Source organism: Enhydra lutris, unplaced genomic scaffold (assembly GCF_002288905.1).
Source record: "Enhydra lutris kenyoni isolate GAN:26980312 unplaced genomic scaffold, ASM228890v2 scaffoldscaffold95, whole genome shotgun sequence".
Taxonomy (NCBI): domain Eukaryota; kingdom Metazoa; phylum Chordata; class Mammalia; order Carnivora; family Mustelidae; genus Enhydra; species Enhydra lutris.
Genome location: NW_019154179.1, coordinates 1,767,841 through 1,793,825, shown reverse-complemented (window position 1 = coordinate 1,793,825; position 25,985 = coordinate 1,767,841). Strand labels below are relative to the sequence as shown.

The 25,985-nt window shown below is 40.7% G+C and overlaps 1 protein-coding gene across 1 annotated transcript in view; it reads left to right on the top strand.

Moving 5' to 3' along the window:
- The first annotated feature begins 5,545 nt into the window (after positions 1-5,545).
- Positions 5,546-25,985, top strand: part of LOC111139105 (hydroxysteroid 17-beta dehydrogenase 3) — a 40,677-nt gene continuing 20,237 nt past the window's right edge. Inside the window, exons 1-2 of the mRNA XM_022491254.1 lie at positions 5,546-5,757; positions 9,086-9,132. Coding sequence (XP_022346962.1) covers positions 5,604-5,757; positions 9,086-9,132 — 201 coding nt within the window. The 5' untranslated portion in view covers positions 5,546-5,603. The remainder of the gene's footprint in view (positions 5,758-9,085; positions 9,133-25,985) is intronic.

The following is a 25,985-nucleotide window of genomic DNA, read 5'->3' as shown; positions in this document are numbered from 1 at the left end:
CATTTAGGTCTCTACATTTGGAGTATATTTTTGTATGTGGTGTAGGAAAGTGGTCCAGTGTTATTCTTTCTCATGTAGTTGTTTAGTTTTACTGACACCATTTGTTGAAGAGACTGCCTTTTCCCCATTGTATATTATTGCCTCTTTTGTCATAGACTAATTGACCATATAACTCCTTTCTTGACCACTAATTGTCAAGACTGATGACCATAAGACTAATTGACCCAGAACACTAGTTCTGGGCTCTCTATTCTCTTCCATCGATCCTGTGTCTATTTTGTGCCAGTACCATATTGTTTTGATTACTACAGCTTTGTAGTATAGTTTGAAATCTGGAATTGTGACACGTTCAGCTGTGTTTTTCTCTCTCAGGATTGCTTTGGCTATTCAGGGTCTTTTGTGATTCTGTACTAATTTTAGTTTTATTTGTTCTAGTTCTGTGAAAACTGCTGTTGGTATTTTGATAGGGATTGCATTGAATCTATAGGTTGCTTTGGGTGGTATGGCCATTTGAACCCAAGATAGGAAGTTTCAATCATTATACCAAGGACCTCTTAGATTGCTCTTTCAGTGTATATGTTGCTCTAGCTTGGCCATGCTGATTATAACTGTTTCTGTATATGTAAGCAAAATCCAGAAATCACATCACTTGTTACAGAATTTTTCTTTGATTCACAAAGTTTACATTGACTCCTCTATAGCTGGTGGACACAAAATCTTAAATTTTTTTGAGCTGGAAAACTGTCCTTTGGAGGGTTACAATGAACTGTCACTTTGAAATATTTTTAGAGTGCAGACTGTATTTTAATTCTGGAAGTAACATTTTGATGAACCTTTTGGTAACGCTAATGCATCTATCACTCTCTGGTTCCCATTTTATTCATATATATGTGTATATATATACATGTATCTATGCAAATGCTTCAGACTGAGATTTTTTTGTTTGTTTTGTTTTTTTTTTTCAGACTGAGATGTTATATGGTCTGTTTTGGGATAAAAATTATTGACCTGCAACATTAATTTTTCCCCCTAAATGTAGATTTAAGTTGTTTTATAACTAAATATTTTTATTTGCCTTTGTGAAGGAGCAGAAATACAACAGGTTAGAGAAGCAACAAGATGGCAGAGTGACCAGCAGAAGAGGAGTATTGTTCCAGAGCCAGAGAATATAAAATTGCCTGGATAGATGGGGAGAATTTGGGGAATGGTTTTTTTAGGAGTTCCCAAGAATTACTTGAGGGAGGAAACCTAATGAAATACTGAACTCCTTGAGGGCAGTAAAAGAGAGACTTAGACTATTGTTATTTGGGCATTAATAACTTCTGAAGGCTGGAGAAGATGGGAACATTTTTTTAAATTTAAATTCAATTAGCCAATGTATTTCACACAGGATGATACCCTCCAGTTCCACCCATGTCAATGTAAATGGTAGGTATTCATCTTTCTGATGGCTAGTAGTATTCCATTGTATATATACACCACGTCTTTTTTATCTATTCATCTGTCAGACATCTTGGCTCTTTCCACAGTTTGGCTATTGTGGACATTGCTGCTATGAATATTGGGGTGCAGGTGTCCCTTCAGATCACTATGTTTGTAGAAGATGGGAACATTTTAATCACACATAATTCCTGGCACTTTTGCACATCTCTCTCCTCACGCCTTTTTTACTTTCTTTTAAAAAAGATTTAATTTACTTAAACTAAACGAAAACAAAAACATTTTACCCCTTTCTCCTATCCCTCAACCCCCGCTTCTGGGGGGTTATAAATATATATATTTATATTCCACATAGAAGAGAGATCTTACAGTATTTGTCTTTTTTTGTCTAAGTTATTTCATTTAGCATAATTCCCTTGAGGCCCATCTATTCTATTGTATTTAAGACTAAGTACCTGTGACTGCTTTTGCATTACAATGGTCAGGGTCTTTGCAACAGAGACCAGAGGGCCCACTAAGCCTAAAATCTTTACTATCTGGCTCCTTAAGGAAAAAGTTTGCACCCTTGCTTTAGATCTAATGGTTTAGAAGAAATAAAGGAGATAGAAGAACATTTTGAGTGACACCATGGCGATGTAATCAGTAGAATTCAAAGTATGAGACACTCTATAAGGTAAATGTAAAGTTTCGCAGGCGAGGTAAACACAACACCAGGCAAGGTGGGTGCAAAGCAAGATTTATTAAAGGCATCTCTGGCGAAGTTCCAGGGCTCAAAAGGGGAGCCAGGAAAATCGCGCCGGGAGGAGGTGGGCACCCTGGGACGAGGACTCCAGAAAGGAGAGTGGGGGAAGTCGCACTGAGAGGGAGTCGGGCAGGGGTCTTTTATTGGGCCAAGGTAGGGCATGGGCCCACATCCATATGTGGTAGGGTATTTGGTGATCGGAGGGTATGGGGTGAGGGGTCCTGATACTTCTGTTTCCTGCATAGGTATTGGGTTACCTATGGAGACGTGACCTGGGCATACATCCTTTTGGTGGGAGAGTCAAGGCTTTGGGTGGGGGGGCGCTGGAAGATGGTAGCCCTGGCGGTCATTTCTATTGTTCCTCCTGCATTCCCGGAGCCACTGACCCAACACTAAACAACTTAATTTCTTTAACAAATAAATGCTAATAAAATAATTTTTTTAAAAGAGAGAGGGAAACTTTAAGAGACACATCAACTTAATACAATGTGCAGGCCTTTAAGAAAAATCCTGATTCAAAAGTCAACTTAAAAATATGTATGAATGGGGCATCTGGGTGGCTCATTTGGTTAAGTGTCCAGCACTTGATTTCAGCTCAGGTCATGATCTCAGGGTTGTGAGACAGATCCCCATGTCAGGCTGAGCATGGAGCCTGCTTAACATTCTTTCCTCTCCCTCTGCCCCTCCTCTGCTCATACTCCTCTCTCTCTAACAAACAAACAAAGCTTAAAAATATGTACGAACAATCAGAGATGCTTAAGGATTGATTGAATTTTGATAGCATTAGAGAATTACTATTAATGGTTCAGTTATAATAATAGCACTGTTTTTATGTTATTCTTTTAAAGAGTCCTTGCTGTTATGGGGTGGGGAGGGTAAGAAAAGTGGGTATATGTGAAGTAACAATGGGCAGTGAAAGGATAGTTAATTTCCAGTACACAAAGCACACCAAATAAAGGGCATTTATTTAATATGTTGTAGTTACTTATATAATGTTATGGTTATCTGTAACATATGGGTAAATGGAAGTTCATCAACTTAGTCTCCAATTTTTGAACGTTTTTGATATTTTTCTTAATATAAACTTTTACAAGCACAAACATTTTAGGAGAAATTATAAAAATGTATTGAGAGAAATGAGGAAAGAGATGAAGAAGACCTAAAAGAAGATGTAGACCATGTTTATAGTTTAAAGACTCAATATTGGGGCACCTGGGTGGCTCAGTGGGTTAAAGCCTCTGCCTTCGGCTCAGGTCATGATTCCAGGGTCCTGGGATCGAGCCCTGCATCGGGCTCTCTGCTCAGCGGGGAGCCTGCTTCCACCTCTCTCTCTCTGCCTGCCTCTCTGCCTACTTGTGATCTCTGTCTGTCAAAATAAATAAATAAAATCTTTAAAAAAAATAAAATAAAGACTCAGTATTACAAAAATGTCAATTCTCTCCAAATTGACTCCCAGTAGAATTCACCTCAGGTTTGTCAGCATCCCAGTGGGGGTTTCCTGCCCCAGACAGCAATTCCCTGCTAATCTGTCTTATCCTCCTAACTCAGGCAACCCAGAGAACCTCTTCACCACCAGTTGGCTGCAATCCCACAGTCTCTAGTGAGGTCTGAAACCCAGCCTTGGATCCACATTTGTTTGTTCCTTGGATACCCTCCTTCAACCCTAGGGTCTTTTGAGTTCTTTTTTATGGTTTGTTAGTAGCTAACTTCCTATAAATAGTTAATCATTTTTGTACTTAATAGTGCCTGTCCAATTGCTGTGTGCTTTGTTGTCTTCTGGGTGGACTTGGCTGAAACACTAGTAGAACTGAAGTTGTATAACATGTAGGACCCAACAATTGTGTGTGTGTGTGTGTGTGTGACAGATGGAGGCAGAAAGAGAGAGAGAGAGAGAGAGAGAAAGAGAGGAACTTGTATATGTATGACAAAGTAGAAATACAAAAATATTCATAGCAGGGTTGGTCAGCATAATCTAAAACTGAAAATAAATCCAGTTATCTGTCAATAGGAGACAGACTGTTTGCAGTATGTGAAAAAGAGAGAGGAGCCACGGATATGTCCAAGATTTCTAACTTAAACAACTAAAAGATTAGAGCTGCTATTCCCTGAGACAGGAAAGTCTGTAAGAAGAGCAGGTTTTGACATTTAGAGATAGTATCAGAAGCCAGTTTTATACAAACTAAATTTAAGGTGCGTATTAGGCATTCGAATGGAGGTGTCAAGTGGGCAGTTGGATATGCAAGTCTGGATGACCCTGTCTGGGTGACGGTTGAAATTATACATTTGTAGGTCCTCAGCACACAGAGAGTGCTTGAAGTCAAGCGATTGGATAATGCCACCAAATGAGTGAGCGTGGAGAGGGAAAAGAAGAGGGCAAAGGGCTGAGCTTTGGGATAGTCTTCTTAGATGACTGCCACTGTCTCCTCACTCCACCTGCTTTGGTGGTCATGCCCACCCTTCATTCCCACTGCAAAAAGGTCATCTTTTCTTACCATCCACAGTGATCTTCTAAAAGCAGGATTCAGGTTATATGACTCTACGGTCTGAGCCTCTGCAGTGGCTTCCTGTTGCTTGTAGACTAAAGTCCAAACTCTTCACCATGAACCTCTGGCTCCTCCCATACCTCTATCTTACTTGACTGTTCTCTACAGACGGTTCCTTCCGCTATGTCGTGCTATTTATTCCTCAAATACATGGGTCTCTCTCAGGGCATTTGAGCTAGCTGTCCCTTCTGCCTGGATGGGGAAGCTCATCTTTGCAAGGCCAGCTCCTTCTCTTAATTCAACTTTCAGCTCAAAATGCCTCTTCTTCATAGAATCCCTTCCTGAACACACTCTTTAAAGTAATTGTCCACTAGCCCCTTGAACAGCACTTTTTCATGGCACTGATATCTGACATTATCTTATTTAGCGGCCCATTGTCTGTCTCCCCTACTAGAATCTCAGCTCCCCCATGGCAGTGATACGGTCTTGTTTAATATTATGTGTTCCCAAAGCCTTGAGCAACACTGCTACCTGGTAGAGAGTCAATAAATATTTGTTCAATAAATAAATGCAGGACTTACAGGATTTTGCATCCTTCTCAGCATCCTTTTTGTCTTCCAAATTTAGGGAGACAACCCAGTGTAGACAATTTTTCTTTGTCCAGGCTTTATCTTTCTTCATGTCCTCCTTTTATTTCTTCACCAGCTTCCCCAGGGTCACAAAAGGCTAATGGTGCTGTAAAAATATTAGGAAGAATACTTTCTTCCAAAGCCTGTGAATCGGAGGATTGTGTAAAGAAGTTACTCTAATCTAAATGTCTCTACACAGTGGAATGCAGCAGGTGACTCCAAAGGGTGACTGACGTGCCTCCGGAATAGCCACTCCCTCGGAGGTCTATGGAGGGGCCAGACCAGGTCTGAAATTGGTCTAGTGAAGTCATGGGGGTGGCTCTGGAACAGTTCTTCATTTTCGTAGGGCTGCTGGTGTGCCTGGTGTACCTGGTGAAGTGGGTGAGATTCTCCAGATATATTTTCTGGCACTTCTGGAAAGTTTTGCCGAAGTCTTTCTTGAAGTCAATGGGACAATGGGCAGGTAAAGACAGCTTTCCATCTCTTGTTTCTTGGTATGTCTCATTATGATACATATCTCAAAAGATAAATTGTGTTTTTTCCCCTTTTGAGAGCAAAGATGTAATTCCTTTGAGTGACTTTTATTTAGGTGCCTGGCAAGTATGAGCAAAACTGGAATTGTCTAAAAGACAAGCTGTGGGGCATGAGAAGAATTAACTGGAAGAATGCCACCCAATTCTTGCCTCTGTGCTTGTCCTCTTGTCCTTATTAGTTGGGTTCTCTCCTTTTTGGAATTTCTGGTGACACAAACAATATGTACTGCAGAAATTTCTGCATTCGTTTCTCCAGATTTTTGAAGGCTCAGAGTACTGCCATTTTGTGTAAGGATGAATCAAAATTCAGAAATACAAAGAATTTTACTTCACTTTAAAAAAAGAATTTCTCCAAGCCCTTTCATGAAGTGAGGGTATTACAAAATCAAGGTAACAAATGTCCCTATGGGAAGAAATGTTCGAGATGGTTATTAGATATGGAATTTGGGTCTGGTTTGTGTCCCATGTAGATTAATCACTGCTTACCAAAGGGATTTATCTTCTGGAACTACAACACAGAATGTCAGCCTGATGACTGGGTTTAAGGTGAAAAATATGAGGCTATGGTTTTAGCATCTCTTTGAATGACGTGCGAAGGTTACATGAAGAAATCCAAGAAATACAGTGACTTAAAAAAAAAAAAACCCACGGGGCGCCTGGGTGGCTCAGTGGGTTAGGGCCTCTGTGTTCGGCTCAGGTCATGATCTCAGGGGTCCTGGGATTGAGCCCCACATCGGGCTCTCTGCTCTGTGGGGAGCCTGCTTCCTCCTGCCTCTCTGCCTAGTTGTGATTTCTCTCTGTCAAAAAAAAAAAAAAAAAAAAAACCCACAAAAAACACAAAGAATTTAAACAGCTTTAAGAGTACCATGCCAGGCTAAATAGGAGAGATTATAAACAACCGGGCTTCCAGATAAAGTATAGGTTACAGAGTTAAATTTGAATTTTAGATAAAGAAGGAATGATTTTTTTAGTATATGACTTCCCAAATATTATACAGGACATACTTATACTAAAAAAGTATTTGTTGTTTTCTTGAAATTTAAATTTAGCTGAGCATGCTGTATCTTTAGTTGCTAAAGCCGGCAACTGTACAACCTTAGTAGCAGATATAAAAAAAAAATTGCCATGTGAAAGCTGTTTGGAATAAAAATGGGTTTTTAACTGTCGCATGTTACATTTGAAGAGTGTGTGTGTGTGTCTGCGAACCCACCTTCACTCTTGGGGCTGTATCTCCAGAAAACTTGCTAAATAGCTTGAACTTCAGCATTCTGGATCCAAATATCCTGCTCCACACAGATCCAAATGCTCACACACATGGCTGGGGGTGGGGTTGTTCTTAAATCTCCTTGGCTCCCATTTAAAAAAATGTAATCTTGGGACGCCTGAGTGGCTCAGTCGTTAGGCGGCTGCCTTCAGCTCAGGTCATGATCCCAGGGTTCTGGGATCGAGCCCCTCATCAGGCTCCCTGCTCAGCAGGAAGCCTGCTTCTCCCTCTCCCACTCCCCCTGCTTGTGTTTCCTCTCTCACTGTGGCAAATAAACCTGTCAAATAAACAAAAATCTTAAAAAAAAAGACCCCCCAAATGTAATCTTAACCTATTCTTTGAGTCAATATTGAATAGAATTATCACTAGCAAGATTAAGATGTCTTTGAGCCTAGGTAGATCTCTGGGAGAGCATATATTTCTGGTGGAGAGCCAGAAGAAAATCCAGTTACTAAAGACTAAAGTGTTTAACTCCTCGGAACTCTGTAGTTGATTAGGAAATTATGTCACTGGTGCATCTTCCTAGAATTGCAGCTCCCAAAATCAGATAGCTGGGTTTCAAACCCTGTTGTCATCATTCTTAGCAATGTGACCTTGACTGAGTTACTAACTTTTCTCTCCCTCTGCTTCTTCCTCTATAAACTGGGGAAAACAATGGTCCCTGCTTTATGAACTTGTTTTGAGTATTAAATGAGATAATGCATCTAAAACACTTGAAACAGTACATGGCCAAGAGTAAGCACTCAATAAAAACCAGCCATTTACTGATGTTATTACCTTGTCTATAGTACAGACCCTATACTGGGTGAGTTGGAAGATTCCCATAAGGGAGGGGAAGGTGAGGCAGAAGATGACCCTGAGCACAGCACTGGGAGGACCAAGGTAATATGCACGGATTCACCTAGGAGGAAAAACAAATAAGCAAGTGAACAAATAAAACTATCAGCAGTTATGAAAATGAGAGTGTCCTGGGGCAGTTAAGTGGCTCATTTGGTTAAGCAACTGACTTGATTTCAGCTCAGGTCATGATATTGGGGTCGTGAGATCAAGGAGCAAGTCGGGCTCCATGCTCAGTGTGGAGGCTGTTTGTCCCTCTCCCTCTGCCCCCCACCCCCTGCTCACACTCTTTTTCTCTCTCAAATAAGTAAATAAGTAAATAAATAAATAAAATCTTTAAAAAAAGATAATGAGAACGTTCTGCTAATGTGTTTCTGGAAGCTTGCACAGCTTGGCTCTTTTTCTCAATAAGCTAAATATATGTTCTATTCACACTTGGAAAGTGTACGCTCTGATCGTTGTGCAAAGGTAAATTGCAGATGCGTAAATGCTGAACTGTAGCATAATTTCAAATTGTGACATTTGCTCGAATGTGGTTTACTTTGGAGCTCAGTCATAAAATATGTGCGTTAACGTTGGATATAAAAGAACTAAGTCAATCTGATTTTTACATGTTAATCAATAGAGACCCTGACTGCAGATTCTTCAGGTCCCTTTATTTCATTGTATCCCTTTTTTGCATTTCTGTGTTTTCCTCTTTGTTAAGTTCCTTATCTTCCATGGACTTTGAGTGCTGCTGTCCTGTGGGGGTGGGATGGAAAGAGCGAAACACTCGACTTTTAGGAAGAATCTTGAAATGTCCTTACTGTGACAGTTGGGAGTGTGGGTTGAGAGATAATAGGGTACACTGTTTGGGGTCTGAATGAAATGTCCCTGGCTGAGGTTCTTTGTTTTGTTTTGGAGGCTATCCTCTCCAGCCTTACCAACCCCTCCAAAAAAAGTGCTTCTTTTGGAACATTGAATGAGGGGCGTCAGGGCTGGAAGCTCCAGGGTTGAGTGGAGTAGGGGACTGTATAGCAGGTCCCAGGCAGAAAGCCTGCAAAAACATGTAGCTGGTGGGACAGAGGCTTTAACCCACTGAGCCGCTCAGGCGCCCCGGGACAAAGAGTACTTTAAAGATTAATTGTGTCCTTTAAAAGCATTTCTGCTTTTTGCAGTGATCACTGGAGCAGGAGATGGGATTGGGAAAGCTTATTCATTTGAGGTAAGTTATGTTCTTGGAGAATTTCCCTTCCCCTTGTACTGAACAACCATGATCACATGACAGGGACTCCCAACGCTAAGTTTCTGGTTATAAAATCCATAGACATGAATTTATGAAGGCAACTATTTTTCTACAAAAAAGGAAATCATCATCTCACTCTATGGATGTCTTTCAAAAAAAACACAATGGTATTTAGAGGTGACAGCCATCCCTTAGGAGCTGTTTTAGGAATTTCTGGAGACACTGTTATTTTCTAGTGTAATTGTAACATAAAAGTTTATATGTTTAAGTACAATTAAAACTATAAACTCCTTACCTCATAGGTAGGGTATACACTGATTTTTAAAAGATTATTTGTGTAGGCAAGACATATTACCTACAACTGGCATCTCAAGAAGATTAATAGGCATTCTAAAATATTACATAAAGAGAGGATATGATAGAGCCGAGAGTCACTGGAATTCAATTAGTGTCTCTGAGTATTTCCTTCCAGGCTTTGTGTTTATCTGCAGATAGATAGATGTATGGGTAGTTAGAGTTTTTAAAAATGCACTTATGGCATGGATAGTTTTGTATGTTGCCATTGTTGTTATGATTATTATTCTTACAAAGTCCACGTTCATTCATGAAATATTGTTTCCTGGAATTTCTATTATTTTATTTCTTCATTATGTTGATTACACTGACCTCTAGAATCATACAACAGAAGAAAGAGAATCATCAAAATTATGAAAGGATGAAAAAAAATCAATAACGCTTAAATCTATAATGACAAGCACTTCAAATACAGAAGCTACATTCAATGACAGCCCATCCTCCTGTCCCCAAAGACCTGAGTCATGATAGCGCCAAACCATCTTGTGTGAAATGGACAGTGCAAGGTACATCAGAGGCACTCATTCAGGTCTGTCCCCTAACTTCCAATATAATTTCTTTGGTGTGGACATTGTGCTTCAACTCTTTTTTTGAGTTGAAGGGTCCTTTGCTCTTTTTTTTTTTTTTTTTAAGATTCTATTTATTTATTTGACAGAGAGAGTGAGAAAGCACAAGCAGGCAGAATGGGAGGGAGAGGGAGAAGCAGGCTCTCTGCTGAACAGGGAGCCTGACTCGGGGCTCAATCCCAGGACCCTGGGATCATTGACCTGAGTCAAAGGCAGACATTCAACGATATGAGCCACCCAGGTGCCCCAAGAGTTCTTTGCTCTTATCCTAATTTGTATATAGTAACTTTCTGACGACTGGTAGTGCCCAACATTCAGGAGATAGGTGGTCGTATTTGTGGCGGTTGGGGAGAACTCTCAGCAACCACTTTCCACAGCCTTGTGTCTTCCTCACCCAAAAATCAGAAGGAAAGCTCTTCTGGCTCTTTGCATTAGAACTATATCACCTTTTACATAACTATTTTCCACCTTAGACCAGGTTTCTAGAGAAGGCCTAATCCCTCATTCAAAAGATCCATGGCCTTAACCTTACCAAGGTACTAAGGTTCTCTGGATTGCCTTGAAATCCAGATTCTTTCTTCATGATTTTCCAGATTCTTTCTTCAAATTCAGGCTGACCTGACCTACTAAGGGTCCCCTGATGGCTTAAGACTCAGACATTTTTCTTTCTACTTAGAGGAGACATTGTGAAAACTTAGCTATCCGTTTCTTTACTGCTTCCAAAAGCGATGGCCTATAGGTCAGGAACTCTGGGTTCCTTCCCTTGCTCTGGTACCCACTGTCTGGAGATTTTGGACAAGTTGCCCATCCTCTCTGGGCTTTTGTGTCTTTACCAGTGCAAAAGATATCTCCCAACTTCTAAATTGTTTCTGTTCTAGGGGCGCCTGGGTGGCTCAGTGGGTTAAGCCGCTGCCTTCGGCTCAGGTCATGATCCCAGGTCCTGGGTTCAAGCCCCACATCGGGCTTTCTGCTCAGCAGGGAGCCTGCTTCCTCCTCTCTCTCTGCCTGCCTCTCTGCCTACTTGTGATTTCTCTCTGTCAAATAAATAAATAAAATCTTTAAAAAAAAGGGGATTTCAGAAAACTTACATACTTAGCCCCTGTCCTCAAAGACTTCATAATCTTATTTGCAAATGGAGTATGCATCCTCTTGATAAGACAACAGAGTATGGGTTAAGAGCAAAATGTGGGGGCGCCTGGGTGGCTCAATTGTTAAGCATCTGCCTTGGGCTCAGGTCATGATCCCAGGGTCCTGGTTCAAGCCCCACATCGGGCTTTCTGCTCAGCAGGGAGCCTGCTTCCTCCTCTCTCTCTGCCTGCCTCTCTGCCTACTTGTGATTTCTCTCTGTCAAATAAATAAATAAAATCTTTAAAAAAAAAATAAATTGTTTCTGTTCTAATTCTTGCTTTGCTCTTTCTCATAGAATTTTTTTCTTCATTTCCTCTTGTTCTTTTCTAGGTCTGTGTTCAACATGTTTCTGGGTCCCTTACTTCCCCTTCATTCAGGCTCTTTACCTTCCAGAGAGTCTGTTCTGGTCTGCTTGCTAACTGCTTCTCCAAGGAAAACAGTTCAGAGTGAGATGCTGCAGACCAACTGACCTAGAGGTTAAGAGCCCAAGGTCGGGAATCAATCAGACATCTGTGCATTCAAACCCTACCGCAGAGTTCTCACATTGATAAACCTGGTAAGGCTTTTGTAAGGGTTTAATGGGATGAGGCAGGCAAAATGCTTTGCCTGGAGTAAGCGCTCCAGGGTTAGCCACTATTATTACTGGATGTTTAAACTGTTCTTCTTTTTCCTATATACTGCTTTTTTTGAGAGGGACAATGTATTGTACTTACCCATATTTGTACTCTTTCCTTTATTCTTTCTTTCCCCCTGATGCTCCAAGGTCATTTCTTTTGTCATATCCTTTCTGTTTAGAGAACTACTTTTAGCTATTCTTTTAGGGTAGGTCTCTTTGTTTTCCTTCATCAGAGAATGTCTTGATTTCCCTTTCATTCCTGAAGGATAATTTTGCTGGGTATAGGATTTAGCGCTGGCAGTCCTTTGCTTTTTGCACTTGAGAAATGTATGGTTTTCTTCTCGCCTCTCTGGTTTCTGATCAGTCTGGTGTAATTTGAATTGCTTTTTCCCTGATAAGGTATTTCTCTCTCTCACGGCTTTCAGGACTTTTCCACTTTCTAGTTTTCAGAAGTTTAGTTATGATGTTTCTTGGAGTGGATTTCTTTAGGTTTATCTTATTTGAGTTTTGCTCAGCCTCTTGAATTAATTCACTATTCTTTGAATACTTTATCTGCCCAGGCTGCTTCTCTTTTTCTGGGACTCCAGTCACATGGATGTAAGCTCTTTCTTACAGTCTCATGGGTTTCTGAGATGCTGTTAATTTTCTTCATTGTATTTTTTTCTATTGTTTAGAGTGGGTAATTTCTATTGTTTTATCTTTAAATTCACTGATTCTTTCATTGATGCCCTCCCTTTTGCTACTGAGCCCATCCATTGAGTTTTTAATTTCTTTTCTTTTTCAGTCCTAAAGTTTCCATTTGGTTCTCCTTTATAACTTCTATTTCTTTACTGAAATTTTCTTTTTGCATTTGTTTTAAAAATGTTTGTAATTGCTTGTCAAATCATTCTTAGGATGGCTGCTTTAAAATCCTAGTCCAAGGGACGCCTGGGTGGCTTGGTCAGTTTAGCATCTGCCTTTGGCTTGGGTCCTGGGATTGAGTCCTGCATCAGGCTCCCTGCTCTGCTGGGAGTCTGCTTGTCCCTCTGCCTGCCCCTCCCTCTGCTAACTCTCTCTCTGACAAACAAAATCTTAAAAAAAAAAAAAATCTTCATCCAAGAACCCTAACATTGGTGTCATCTTAATGTGGGTATCTATTGATTGTTTTTAACTCACTCAAATTGAGATCTTCCTGGTTCTTGGTATGATGAGGAACTTTTGAATTGTGGTCATTTTTGGTTTTCTCTTATGAGGGTCTGGATCTTATTTAAATCTGTTTTGGGTCTGTACCCTGCTTCAGCAGAAGGAGGAGGGGGTGCCAGCTGGTTCCTACCAGCTAAGGTAGAAGCCCAGGCTTTCTACTTGGCCTCCATTGGTGGGTATTGCCTCCTTGGTACTGCTGCATGGGGCTGGGAGTGACAGCTCCGGACTGGGCCCCTCAGAGTGGGGAGGCAAGAGTGCCTCCCTACTGCTCCCTAGAAGGCTGCCCGTGGTACTTGGAGGAGGTGGCTTCACCACCACTAGCATGGTAGTGAAAGTCCTGACCCTCCTCGAGGCTTCCTCTTTTTCCATCCCAGGGGATGGGGGAGGGGAGGGAAGGGAAAGCTCACCTTGGTACTGATAGGTGGAAGCAGAAGTTCAGGTCTGCTGAGATGGGAGGAGGAGGCTGGGATGATTGTTCTGCCTCCCTATTCAGACTTCCCGGATGCCAGCCTGGCTGGGGTCTCACAGGATGGAAGTCTCAGCTCCTGACTCAGCCTTTATGGATGAAGGTGGGTTGGGACCATAGGTTTTTTTTTTTTGTTTTGTTTTTTGTTTTTTAAGCTGTTTACCTGCAGTAAAGCACTTGTTTTCTGTACTTTTCTGCCTTGTTAAGCTGTTTCTTTTCTGGTCCTTTGGTTAGAGAGAGCAGACTTTTGTTGGGACTTTGTATGTCTGTACCTGTGGTGTTTCTGAATTGCCAGCTTTTCCACCAATAAGTCTGGGGTATATGAGGGAAAAGGAAAACCCAGGAACTCACCACTGTGCTGTTTCTTGGGTCTTGGCCCCTACCTCATCTTCTCCCTATCTTTTAGAGTCATTTAGTTGCATATCATGGTAGGAATGGGGAAAAGTACTTCTTCATCTTTCTGGGAGCCTATTTTATATTTCATTTTATCTTAATCTGTATTCATATGTGGTGTGGCAAGAGTCGCTTTGCCTCCTGCTAAGGGAATTTCAAGTAGTATTGGAAGAAGGTGGAAAACAATTGTGGTGAGGGGTGGGCTGTGGGAGGAATCACGAGAGGGGTCCACTCTTCCCTCCCTGTGAAGCCACTGCTTCACCCTGTCTTCACACCAGTTTTGTTCCTTCAGCACCTGAATTTCTTTTATTCACTGCCATACAGAGGAGGCCTTGTTTTCCCTTGTGTTCCCACCACCTGTTACAGATTAGCAGTCGCAAGCCTCTTCCCTGAGGCAGGCCATAACATAAAGAGGGAAACAGGGCACATTCATCTCTGAAGCAGCCCTTCTGTAGGACGGTGCCACAGTGCATTCTGGGAAAGGGAGTGCTTCTGTAGCTTAACTCCCTAAAGGAAAAGAGGCAAAACCTGTGTATGGAGCCTGTCAGCCAGGACATTCTAGAAATAAAATTGAGCCCTGCTCAAGTAGACAAAGGGAACAATGCTAGCCCAGACAAGTGTTTTCTGCACCACCCCCTCCTGGCCCAGACCACTTCACATAGAACCTTTAAAATGTCTGTGGCTCTTGAGAGGAATGGCAAAACTCAGGAGAGGCTGGAAGCCCACCAGGAAGCAAGCATCCTTTGTGCTGAAGATGTAAATTGCTTTCCATTTAATGGACAATCTTCTCTTCAGGAGGCTGATGAAGTGAATTATGAGACAAAGGTGCTTCATTCTTTGACCACCATTTTGATGGATTCCAAGGCTCAAAATGAGTGTTTGGAGGTTCCTGTGGGGAGTGTTTTTCATAGGGAGAGAGAGGGGAAAACTCTGGTATATCACTGGCAGGGTCAGTCTTGAAATAGGACAGTCCTGATTTTTTATTTTTTAATCTTTTTATCTTCCATTTATTTTTAAAAAATTAAATAGACTTGGGATGCCTGGGTGGCTCAGTTGGTTAAGCAGCTGCCTTCAGCTCAGGTCATGATCCCAGCGTCCTGGGATCGAGTCCTACATCGGGCTCCTTGCTTGGCAGGGAGCCTGCTTCTCCCTCTGCCTCTGCCTGCCACTCTGTCTACCTGTGCTCACTCTCGCTCCTCTCTCTCTCTGACAAATAAATGAATAAAATCTTAAAAAAAAAAATTAAATAGACTTAATTTTTTTTAGAACAGTTTGAGGTTGACCACAAAATTGAGTGGAAGGCACAGAGAGTTCCCATATCCCTTCTACCCCCAAACATGTGTAGCCCCACACTATCGACATCCCCCTCTAGAGTAATATTTGTTACGATTGATGAACCTACACTAACACTTCATCACCACCCACAGCCCATAGTTTAAGTTTACTTCACGGTTCACTCCTATTGGCTTGATTTTTCTGCAGTGGTTTTTTTTTTTTTTAGAGGAAGGCATGAGACATGCGCCAGCTGAAGATGTTTTTGTTTTAGAGAACCTTCCTCCACTTTCCCCTCCTTTTCTCAGTCTGGCCTGAGATTGGATGGAGATTTATCTAGAGTCACTCAAAATCGACATCATAGTCCTTGAGAGATTTTCTGTGGTTTTTAGGAGCTTTTAAATAATAGTTGTGTTCCAGTCGAACCATCAGTGAACATACTTTTTTGTGTGTCATGGTTAAATGTCCTAGGTTGTTGACTATTGAAAGGGAACAACAGATGCAGAGGATCACCCTTAATTACTTTTTGTATGTCTGGATATTGGTTGACTATTTTTTATAAAGTGAAACCTCACTCTAGAGATTCTAGGCCAGGGGTGGGGCTTGTGAGAATCCTTTATGGCTGAAGATCACCAATTAAAATGAATGTAGATTTATTTTTAAAATACTTTAGCAGAGATGATATGCTAGCATGTAGGTCAGTTGGTGTTCTATTTTAAACAGCTTCTTGAGATTTGACTCACAAATCATAAAATCCACCTGTTTTAAGTATATAATTCAGGGATTTTTAGTAAATCCACCAAGTGTTCATCCTCATCACCATCCAGCTGTAGAGCATTTCCAACCCCCTAGTAAGATTCTAGTAAGAGCAATCTTACTAGATTGCTCTTAAGTGTAATCTTACACTTAATTCCCTATTCCTATCCCAGCCCTGGACTGCTATTGATCTTTCTGAACATTTTGTCCAAATGCTACCCCACAATATGCAGTCCTTTTTGACTGACTTCTTTCACTTAGCATAATGTTTTGGAGTTCCACCAGTGTTGTAATGTTGTAGTGTCGGCAGTGTTTCCCTTTTTATTGCAGAACAGTATTCCATTGTATGGATGTACCCAATTTATTCACTTGCCAGTTGGATGAAGCATAGGTGTTCCCATTTTTTGGCTATGTTGATCTTTCTCAACTTACAATGGGGTTATATCCCTATAACCCCATTGTAAGTTGAGAATATCATAAGGATTTAATATGCATAAGGATTTTAATATGCATAAGGATATGCATTTAACATACCTAACCTACCGAACATCACAGCTTAGCCTAGCCTACCTTAAATGTGTTCGGAACACTTACATTAGCCTGTAGTTGAGCAAAATCACCTGACGAAAAGCGTATTTTATAATAAAAATTGACTACCTCACGTAATTAATGGAATGCTGCACTGAAAGTGAAATGCAGAATGGCTGTGTGGGTACAGAATGGTTGTCAGTGTTACAGGTCCTTCACCATCTCCTGATCACTGGCTGAGGGGAGCTGTGGCTACTGCCTAGTAAATGAGAGAGGATCCTGCCGCCTTTCACTAGCCCTGGAAAAGATCAAAATTCAAAGTTCAGAGTATGAAAAAACAAAACAAAACAAAAACCCACAAAAAACCCCAAAGTTCAGAGTATGGTTTCTCCTGAATGTGTATCACTTTTGCACCATTGTGAAGTCGATAAATCCTAAGTCAAACCATTGTAAGTCAGAGACCATCTGTCTAATAACACCGCTGTGAGCATCATATGCCAGTTTCAGTGTGAATATACGTTTCCCTTTCTCTTGGACAGATTACCCAGGAGTGGAATTGCCGGGTTGTATGGCAACTTTATGTTTAAGTTAGGTGAGTCTTAGTCCACATTTCTGCAGTGGTTGGTTGTCCGTGAAAGCTAATACCCAGAGGTGCTGTGTGTTGGGTTTCTTCTTGCCTCTCCAGACCCACTATCTGCCCTTCCTCATCCTGCTCTGTGCCCAGGAGGCTGAGCTGCCCGGACAGGCTCAGCTCGACTCTGGTTTTTGGTGGGTTGGACCACTGGGAGCCACTGGCAACAGATAAGAGGCACGGAGGAGAGTGGGGTTCTTTTCCGGCTGTCTCCCTGTGGGTCTAAGGGACTGGTTGTGTCCCTCACTTGCAGGTATAACTCTGTTAGGTGGTCCTTTCCACACAGCTGCCTTTTCCAGCTCTGGCCACTGTTCATTCCCCAGCCCTTTGGAGCACGCAGGTGACAGAGGCTCTGCTATTCTTAGCCCCAGAGTCCTGTCCTTTCCTTATACCGTACCCATACATTGCAAAACATCCTTTTATTAAACTCTCCCCAAGTTACCCAATTTGGCTGTGCTGTTTCTAGCCAGAAATTCTAGATTCTAGCCAAATCCAGTGTTCAGTTAATTTTTAAAGATGCTAAATCAGAGTTCATCAACATCTATGCTTCAGTTAACTGGACTTTCGTTAGATGGTCTTCCCTTAGCCTAACAGATGTTATAAATAATTTCCTGAAGAAATGTAGTTCAAGATGTGTGGATTGGCTTGAAATCTTGTACAGTCGCTTCTACCCTTGTAGGAACAAAACTGTCAGATCTGTGAGTGCCGCAGAGTAGCCCTTGGCCTTGAACTGATTTAGTCTCCTGTCCTACTGCTTCGTGGAGGATTCCTGACCCCACTAGAGGGCTGACCATGTCCTGCCTTTATCATACTTTCCTGGGAGGACTTCCTTACAGAGGGCCTAAGGGACAGAGAGCTGGGACTCCACAAACCTGTAAAAACAGGTTCATGACTATTTTGGTGCCAGATTACTAGTAAATCTTTCTATCTGGCAGGGTTTGGTTGCAGACTTGCTTGCATTTTGAAACACACCATCTGCTGACGGGGTTGTGGGGGATGAGAGCTGTAGCATTAAATGACCTCTAATTGTTGTAGGCTACAAGAAAAATCCCAATAATTACAAACACCCAAGTAGGCTTAGGTCAAAGACATCAAAATTTACTGCCTTCCAGGGTTCTAGGCATTCAGGGTTTCCAGTGGGTGCTTCCTGGTCATAGGCAGGGTTCCCTAAGGGAGCAGGTGCAGCTCCTCTGGCCGGTACAAAAAGCAGCCAAACTAACCCCAAACTGGGCCAGCCTCTCTGGCTTCCCAATTGGCTTCCGGCCCAGCTGAGCACCACACAGCACCCGCCTACTCCACACACATCTCCCTCTCCCTCCTTAACCCCGAGCAACCACTAATTTGGTCCCCATTTCTATAATTTTGTTATTTCAAGAAAGTTCTATAAATGGAATCATACACTCTGGAACCTATTTGGATTGACTTTCTTTTTTTTTTTTCCCACTCAGCCCAGTTCTCTAGAGATCTGTCTGGGCGGGTTCTCGTATTGAGAGTCTGTTCAATTTTATGGCTGAGTAGTATTCCATGGCATGAATGACCACTGGTTAGTGGATGTCCAGCCAGTCATCCACTAAAGGGCATTTAGGTTAGGTAGCTTCCAGTTGGGGGCAATACAAGTAAAACCGTTATAAACATTTGTATATAAGTTTGTGTGTGAAGAGAAGTTTCTATTTTTCTGGGATAAATGTTCCAGAGAGCAATTTCTGGGGGTGTGATATTTGCATAATTAGTTGGTTGGTTTGTTTTTCTTTAAGAAAACTATCCTAACTATCTCCAGAGTGACTTTGCCCTTCCTACCAGCAGTGGATGAGTCATTCATTTTCTTCACATGGTCTCTGGCATTTGGTGTTGTCACTCTTTTTTATTGTAGCTGTTCTGATAGGTGGGTATTGAGGTCTCACTGTAGTTTTAATTTGCCTTTCTCTGATGGCTAATGATGTTTATGTACTTTTTTTTTTTAAATTTAAAGAGATGTAAAGAAGAAAGCAGCAAAAATTCCATCATCTACTTTCTGTTTCTCTGATGTATGTATTCTTAACTGTTAATGTCCAGAGAATACTTGAAACAAAATGCATGACTAAAGATTGTGTGGTTTCATTCCTCCACCTCTGGGCGGTTCCACTGGTGCTCCCCAACGTCTGGGACTGTGCAGCTGCGCGTGCTGCTCAGCTCCCAGCTCTGAGCTCTGGTGTGACCAGGGCACCGTGCTTCTCCCATCAGTGTTCTTGGCAGCGACAGGTAATGGCATGGAGTTGGCCCTTGGATTAAAATCACTTCGCCAGGGACGGCTGGGTGGCTCAGTCAGTTAAGCTGCTGCCTTCGGCTCAGGTCATGATCTCAGCATCCTGGGATGGAGTCCCGCATAGGGCTCCTTGCTCAGCAGGGAGCCTGCTTCTCTCTCTGCCTCTGCCTGCCACTCTGCCTGCTTGTGCATTCTCTCTCTTTCTCTCTCTCTGACAAATAAATAAATAAATAAAATCTTAAAAAAAATAATAAGAAAATAAAATCACTTTGCCAGTTCTGCCTCAGACCAACCAAAAAAAAAAAAAAAATAACTGCTTTGTCCTATTTTTGAGTATCATTGCATGTTTACCTGGCAACTTATGGGGTGCTTTGTCTTTTCAGTGAGGAAATTCTTCTTCCTAATGTGTCAATTCCTCTCCTCTAAAGTACTCCTGTTGCACTCTCACCTTATTCCCCTTGACATTGCCTTCAGTGAAAATAGCAGCTTTGAATTAGTTTTATGTTCCCCTGGTCCTTGTTACCCTGAGGCTTGAACTCAGCCCTATAATTTCTGATCCAGCTTTGACTATGCCATGTTATTGTAGTGTGTGTGTGCGCGAGACAGAGAGAGAGATAGAGGTGTACGTAATCCATAGACTTGATTACAAAAAGTCATAAAATGAGTAATGTGTCCCTTATCACTCACGTTAAGAATGAGAACATCCCCAGTGTCCTTAAAGCCCGCTATCCGGTCACACATGTCTTGTTATGTGTTCCCCCTCTGTTATCCCCAAGACAGACGCATGATCATGAACATCGTGTTAACAATTTTCTGACTAAAAAAAAAAAAGTCGTATTACACGTGCACGTATCCCTAAACAACATATTGGTTGCAGTGTTTGTTTTGAACCTAATGTCAATGGATTCATTTGTCCTCTGTAATCTGTTTCTTATTGGTCAATATTATGCTTTTGAAACTCATCCATGCTGATGTGTGCAGAGCACAGTTCATTCATTTTCAGTATTGCGTAATATTCTGTGACATACATATATCCCGGTTTAGTTATACTTCGCTTTTTGGACGGACATTTCAGTAGTTTCTGTTTTTGCTGGTATGAACACTTTGTCCATGCCTCCTGAAGGTCTTGTGCAAGAGTTGAGAACATGCCCTGGGGCAGAATTGCTGGTGCATAGGTTATACATTGTCAACATTACTAGATAATGCCAACTAGCTTCCAAAGTTTTGGTGTCAAAGTTTTATTGACCTCATAAACTGAATGGGGGAATTTTACCTTTTTTTTAATATTTGAAAAAGATTGTGCAATTTAGGCATTATCCTTTTTGGGGGGGCTATTTGATAGAACTTATCTGTAAAACCATCTGTCACTAGAGTTTTCTTTGTGGTACAATTTAAAGTACTCATTTATACCATTATCAGCATCACCTGACTATTATTATTGTTATTATTTTTAGTGGTTGTAGAACTATTTGAATTTTATAATTTTTTTCTTGAATTAGTTTTGGAAATTTATATTTTTCTTGAAATATATTCATTTCACCTAAGTTTTAAAATGTATTGGCATAATTTTTTTGTAGCCTTCTCTTCCTATGTTTGAAAAAATGAAAACAGAAAAGGAATTGAGTCCAAGGTTGTCATCTGGTTCACAAAATAACAGAATGTTTAGAAAGTAAGCAGAAGTATCGAGAGGTTAGGCAGTGAGGGACACAGCCAGGTTACCCCATAAAGCAAGTTACACCAGGGCATTTACTCTCTCCCCACTTTCTCTTCATTTTCTGGAATTCCAATTACTCAGCTGTCATTTATATTTTTTTTCTGGAACTCCTATTATTCAGATCCTGAAATCATCCTGTACTTGTCTCTTTATTTCTCACAATTTCCATTTTGCCTCTGCTTTCCTTTCTGCAAAAGGATTTCATTAATTCTGTCCTCTGTTTTATGGAACTTTTCACTTTTTGCTATTTGCTTTTTTTTTTTTTTTTTTAAGATTTTATTGATTTATTCAACAGAGAGAGAGAGAGAGATCACAAGTAGGCAGAGAAGCAGGCAGAGAGAGAGGGGGAAGCAGGCTCCCTGCTGTGCAGAGAGCCTGATGTGGGGCTCGATCCCAGGACCCTGAGATCATGACCCGAGCTGAAGGTAGAGGCTTAACCCACTGAGCCACCCAGGCGCCCCTGCTATTTGCTTTTGAAATTTCAAATTTCTAAGAAATTAAGAATGAAAATTGTTTTTAAGAGATTAAAAATTGTTTCCATTTCTGAGCGCTTGTTTGCGTTTTGTTTGCACCTTTGTAGAGCTACCTGTCCTTTGTATAGAGTAACAGCTTTTCTTAACCGTCTGGGAGATATATATATATATATATATATATATATATATATATTTTTTTTTTTTTTTTCCCCCCCCCTGCTTTCAAAAAACTGTTTTCTCCTTCCAGGTTGCTTTTTTTGTTGTTGTTGTTTTCTTTTCTCCTGTTTGGCTCTCTATCTTTTATGTTAGCAGCTTTCCACAGATACTCCTTGGTCTGTCTGGGTTGGAGAGCTGGCTCAAGGGGATGAGAACTCTACCCGGACTGTCTGAGCGTGGGGTGGGTCTGGGCGCTGAGTGTGTGGGGCTCGTGCTGTGTTCTGGGGAGCCCCAGGCCAGTGTCTTGATGTGGCTGAGATTCCCCAGAGAAGAGCTAACCTCCTGCCTAAAAAGGCCTGGCTCTCATCTTTCTGGATTCAGAACTGGCAGGGGCATAATTTGTGTGGCTTCTTGCTCTCAGAGAAGAATCCCCGTCTTTAACCTGTGGAATGGAAATGGGCACCTGGGGTTCTAACTGCTTCCCCAACAGCTCTTACCCAAACTCCCCCATGTAGCTCCCCCTTTACCCCAGGTTTGGTGCTGGCACTGCCTGAGATTTTGGAGGATTTTAATAGTATACATTTTCCCAGTTCTCAGCTTACCCATTTGCTGGTGTAAGACTTGGGATCCTGCCCATACTCTCTAGGAACCAAAAATTTGGGGTTGCTCTTGTCTCTTATTATTCCCTGTGCATTTACGTTTTTCCTGAAGAAAGTTGTTTCCCATTTAATGGGATTTCAGGAGGTAGCAAAATTAACTATTTTGTTCTGTTTTCTCTCTTAACCCCTTTTCTGTATTTTAAATTTCAGTTGGATCTCTAATTAGGCCCACCTTTTCATTCCTAATATTGCTTACGGTTTACTTGTGACTTCTCTCTTTTTTCTTGATTAATTTTGCTGGAGATTTGCCAGTTTCATCAGTTTGGTTTTTTTTTAAAGACTCAACTTTAGAAAGAATGTGACCTGCAATTATTTAGCGTATTAACATGTCTATTACATCAAGTGTATTATTTGTGTAGATTCAATAGTCTATATCCTTACCAAATGTGTGGGTATATTATCCAGCAATTACCAAAATGAGAAATTAAAATATCCTATTCTGATGGTGTATTTTTCAACACTCCTTGCACCTTTCCTAAGGCTATTTTATTAGTAATCCAGGATTAGAATTGCTACATCTTTTTGATGACCTGAACTTTTTACTAGTCTTTATTTTTAGTAACAGTGACATGCTTCAGTGCCTGTTTTGATTGACATTAATAAAGCCATGCCTTTTTTCTTTTTGGTTGGTATTCACCTTATGTTTCTCCTTTTAGTTTCAACCTTTCTGTGACCTTATGTTTTAGGTGTATTTCTTGAAAATTTCATAAAATGAGATTTAAAAACTCTGCTCTGATATTCTTTGTCTTTATGAGAACACAGTAGTCTAGTCATTTCTGAAATCTTGTAGATATTAGGGTTATAGTCTAACTGTTGTGGCCCTTTAGCCAAGTAACTCAAAGGATCAACCAGTATTTTTTATCTTCAGTGCTGTAAAAACACAATTCTCAAACAAAGTGCATGGTAGCACTTGTTAAAGTTTTATTCGACTTAGTAAGGAAGGATCCAGTAGGAACCCAAATTGCTGATTGCAGAGTGTTTGAGAAATAAGAATTTAAATAGTCAGTTGGAAAGGAATGCATGATAATATTGCCAAGTTAGGTATCAGATGGTCTAACTTTCTACAGGGTTGAAATGTATGACAGTTATGGCCTGTCACCTCTGGGTTAGTTTCCCTGTCAGACTATGAAGTCCTGACAAGTCCTCTGTCCCTAACTTTACTGTGTGCTGTCTGTACCTTCTTTGGCTAAGGACTGTTAAATTTCTGTAACAGCAAAGCCCCAAAGCATCAGACGAGGCCAAGTCTTCTTAGAAAACATTCTAGGGTGATCTTAAAAAAAAAAAAAAAAGAAAATTTGGGGCACCTGGGTGGCTCAGTGTTAACTGACTGCTTTCTGCTCAGGTCATGATCCCAGGGTTTTGGGAACAAGCCCCACATCAGGCTCCATGCTCAGCAGGGAGCCTGTTTCTCCCTCTGCCTGCTTCTCCCCCTGCTCCCTCTCTCAAATAAATAAGTCAAATCTTTAAAAAAAAAGAAAAATCAAGCCATCATCATTTTGATTGTTTTTAAGTTTGAGATGAAGTTTTCTTTCACAGTTTAACGTGGAAATACAAAATTCTTTGTCAGAAAGTGTGCAAATGGGTTTATTCATTGATAAGGTCAGGTGTAACCTTAGCTAAAAAATAAACTAGAATGGCCAAAGGTAGCTGTAAAATAAACTTTTATAAACAAGAAATTAACTTTGGTAGCATGGGTATTGTAAAACTCAGAACTGGTATAATTAATAAGTAACAGATGGTTGGGAGATGGCACACAAACTACACTTATTTCCATGAAAATATAGGTCTATCCAGGCAGGTGTGCTCTAGTGTTTTTTATTTTCCTTCCTTCTCTGTTCCTTCCTCCACTCCCTTTTTATTCTTCTTCCTTCTCTTCTTTTTTTTTTTTTACAGTAGGATTATATATATATATATATATATATAATCATATATATATATAATACATATATATATATAATTGATGTGTAGTTGACATGTATGTCACATTTTGTTAGTTTCAGGTGTATGACACAATGATTAGACAATTTTATCCATTACTCAGTGCTCACCACAGTAAGTGTAGTTGCCCTCTGTCACCATGAGAAGTTATTACAATATTATTCCCTATTCCCAATATTAGTCCCTATTCCCTATTATTCCCTATATTCCCTATGCCGTACTTTCCATCCCTGTGACTTAATTATTTTATAACTGGAAGTTTGTATACCTCTTAATCTTCACTTGTTTCACCCATCTCCTATGTTTACTGCAGCATTATTTACAGTAGCCAAGATGTGGAAACAATGTAAGTGTCCGCTAAGGGATGAATGGATAAAGAAGATATGGTATGTATACACAATGGAATGAAATCCTGCAATTCTCAACAATATGGATGGACCGAGAGGCTTTTATGCTAAGTGAAATAAGCCAGACAGGAAAAAACAAAAACAGAAACAGATGCCATGTGATTTTATTTATATGTGGAACCTAAATAACAAAACAAACAAACAAAACAAAAACCAGAAATAGACTCTTTCGTATTTGTTAATCAGGGACACAGAAGACTGAATTGCTGTCATCAATCTGTATGTGGTCCCTCTCTCAGTTTCTTTTCTTTCATTCCCATCTGCCATTTCTCTTCCTCCCACATACAAACTTGTGGTTTGATGTATATTCTTTTCCTTATAAGTGTTTTTATGAAATGTTTACTGTTTTGTGAATACTTTTTCATATATGGAAATGCTTTACTAATCCACATACAGAACTGGTTGTTCTGTATTTAGTTTGGAAAAAAAAAAAGGCTGTTCTTGTTTTTGTAATTTACTTTTCAAAAAGATATGAATTTTTTTAATTAACATATAATGTATTATTTGCCCCAGGGGTACAGGTTTGTGAATCATCAGGCTTACACATTTCACAGCACTCACCATAGCACATACCCTCCCCAGTGTCCATAACCCAACCACCCTATCCCTACCCCCCCAACCCTCCCAGCAACCTTCAGTTTGTTTCATGTGTTTGTGTCATTGTCTGACACCCTCCCAATCCCATCTTGTTTCATTTTTATCCCCTCCCGACTCCCCACGGACCTGCCACCCTGCCTCTCAAATTCCTCACATCAGAGAGATCATATGATGATTGTCTTTCTCTGAATGACTTATTTTGCTTAGCATAATGCCCTCTAGTTCCATCCATGTTGTTGCAAATGGCAAGATTTGGGGGTTTTTTGGATGGCTGCATAGTATTCCATTATATATCTATATCTATCTATCTATCTCACATCTTCTTTATCCATTCATCTGTGGATGGGCATCTACGTTCTTTCCATTGTTTGGCTATTGTGTACATTGCTGCTATAAACATTGGGGTGCACATGCACCTTTGGATCCCTACATTTGTATCTTTAGTGTAAATACCCAGTAGTGTGATTGCTGATTCATAGGGAAGCTCTGTTTTCAACTTTTTGAGGAAACTCCATACTGTTTCCCAGAGTAGCTGCACCAGCTTGAATTCCCACCAACAGTGTAGGAGGGTTCCCCTTTCTCTGCATCCTTGCCAACATCTGTCATTTCCTGACTTGTTAATTTTAGCCATTCTGACTGGTGTCAGGTGGTATCTCACTGTGGTTTTGATTTGTAGTTTCCTGATGCCAGGTGTTATGGAGCACTTTTTCATGTGTCTGTTGGCCATTTGGATGTAAAAGACATGAATTTGTCT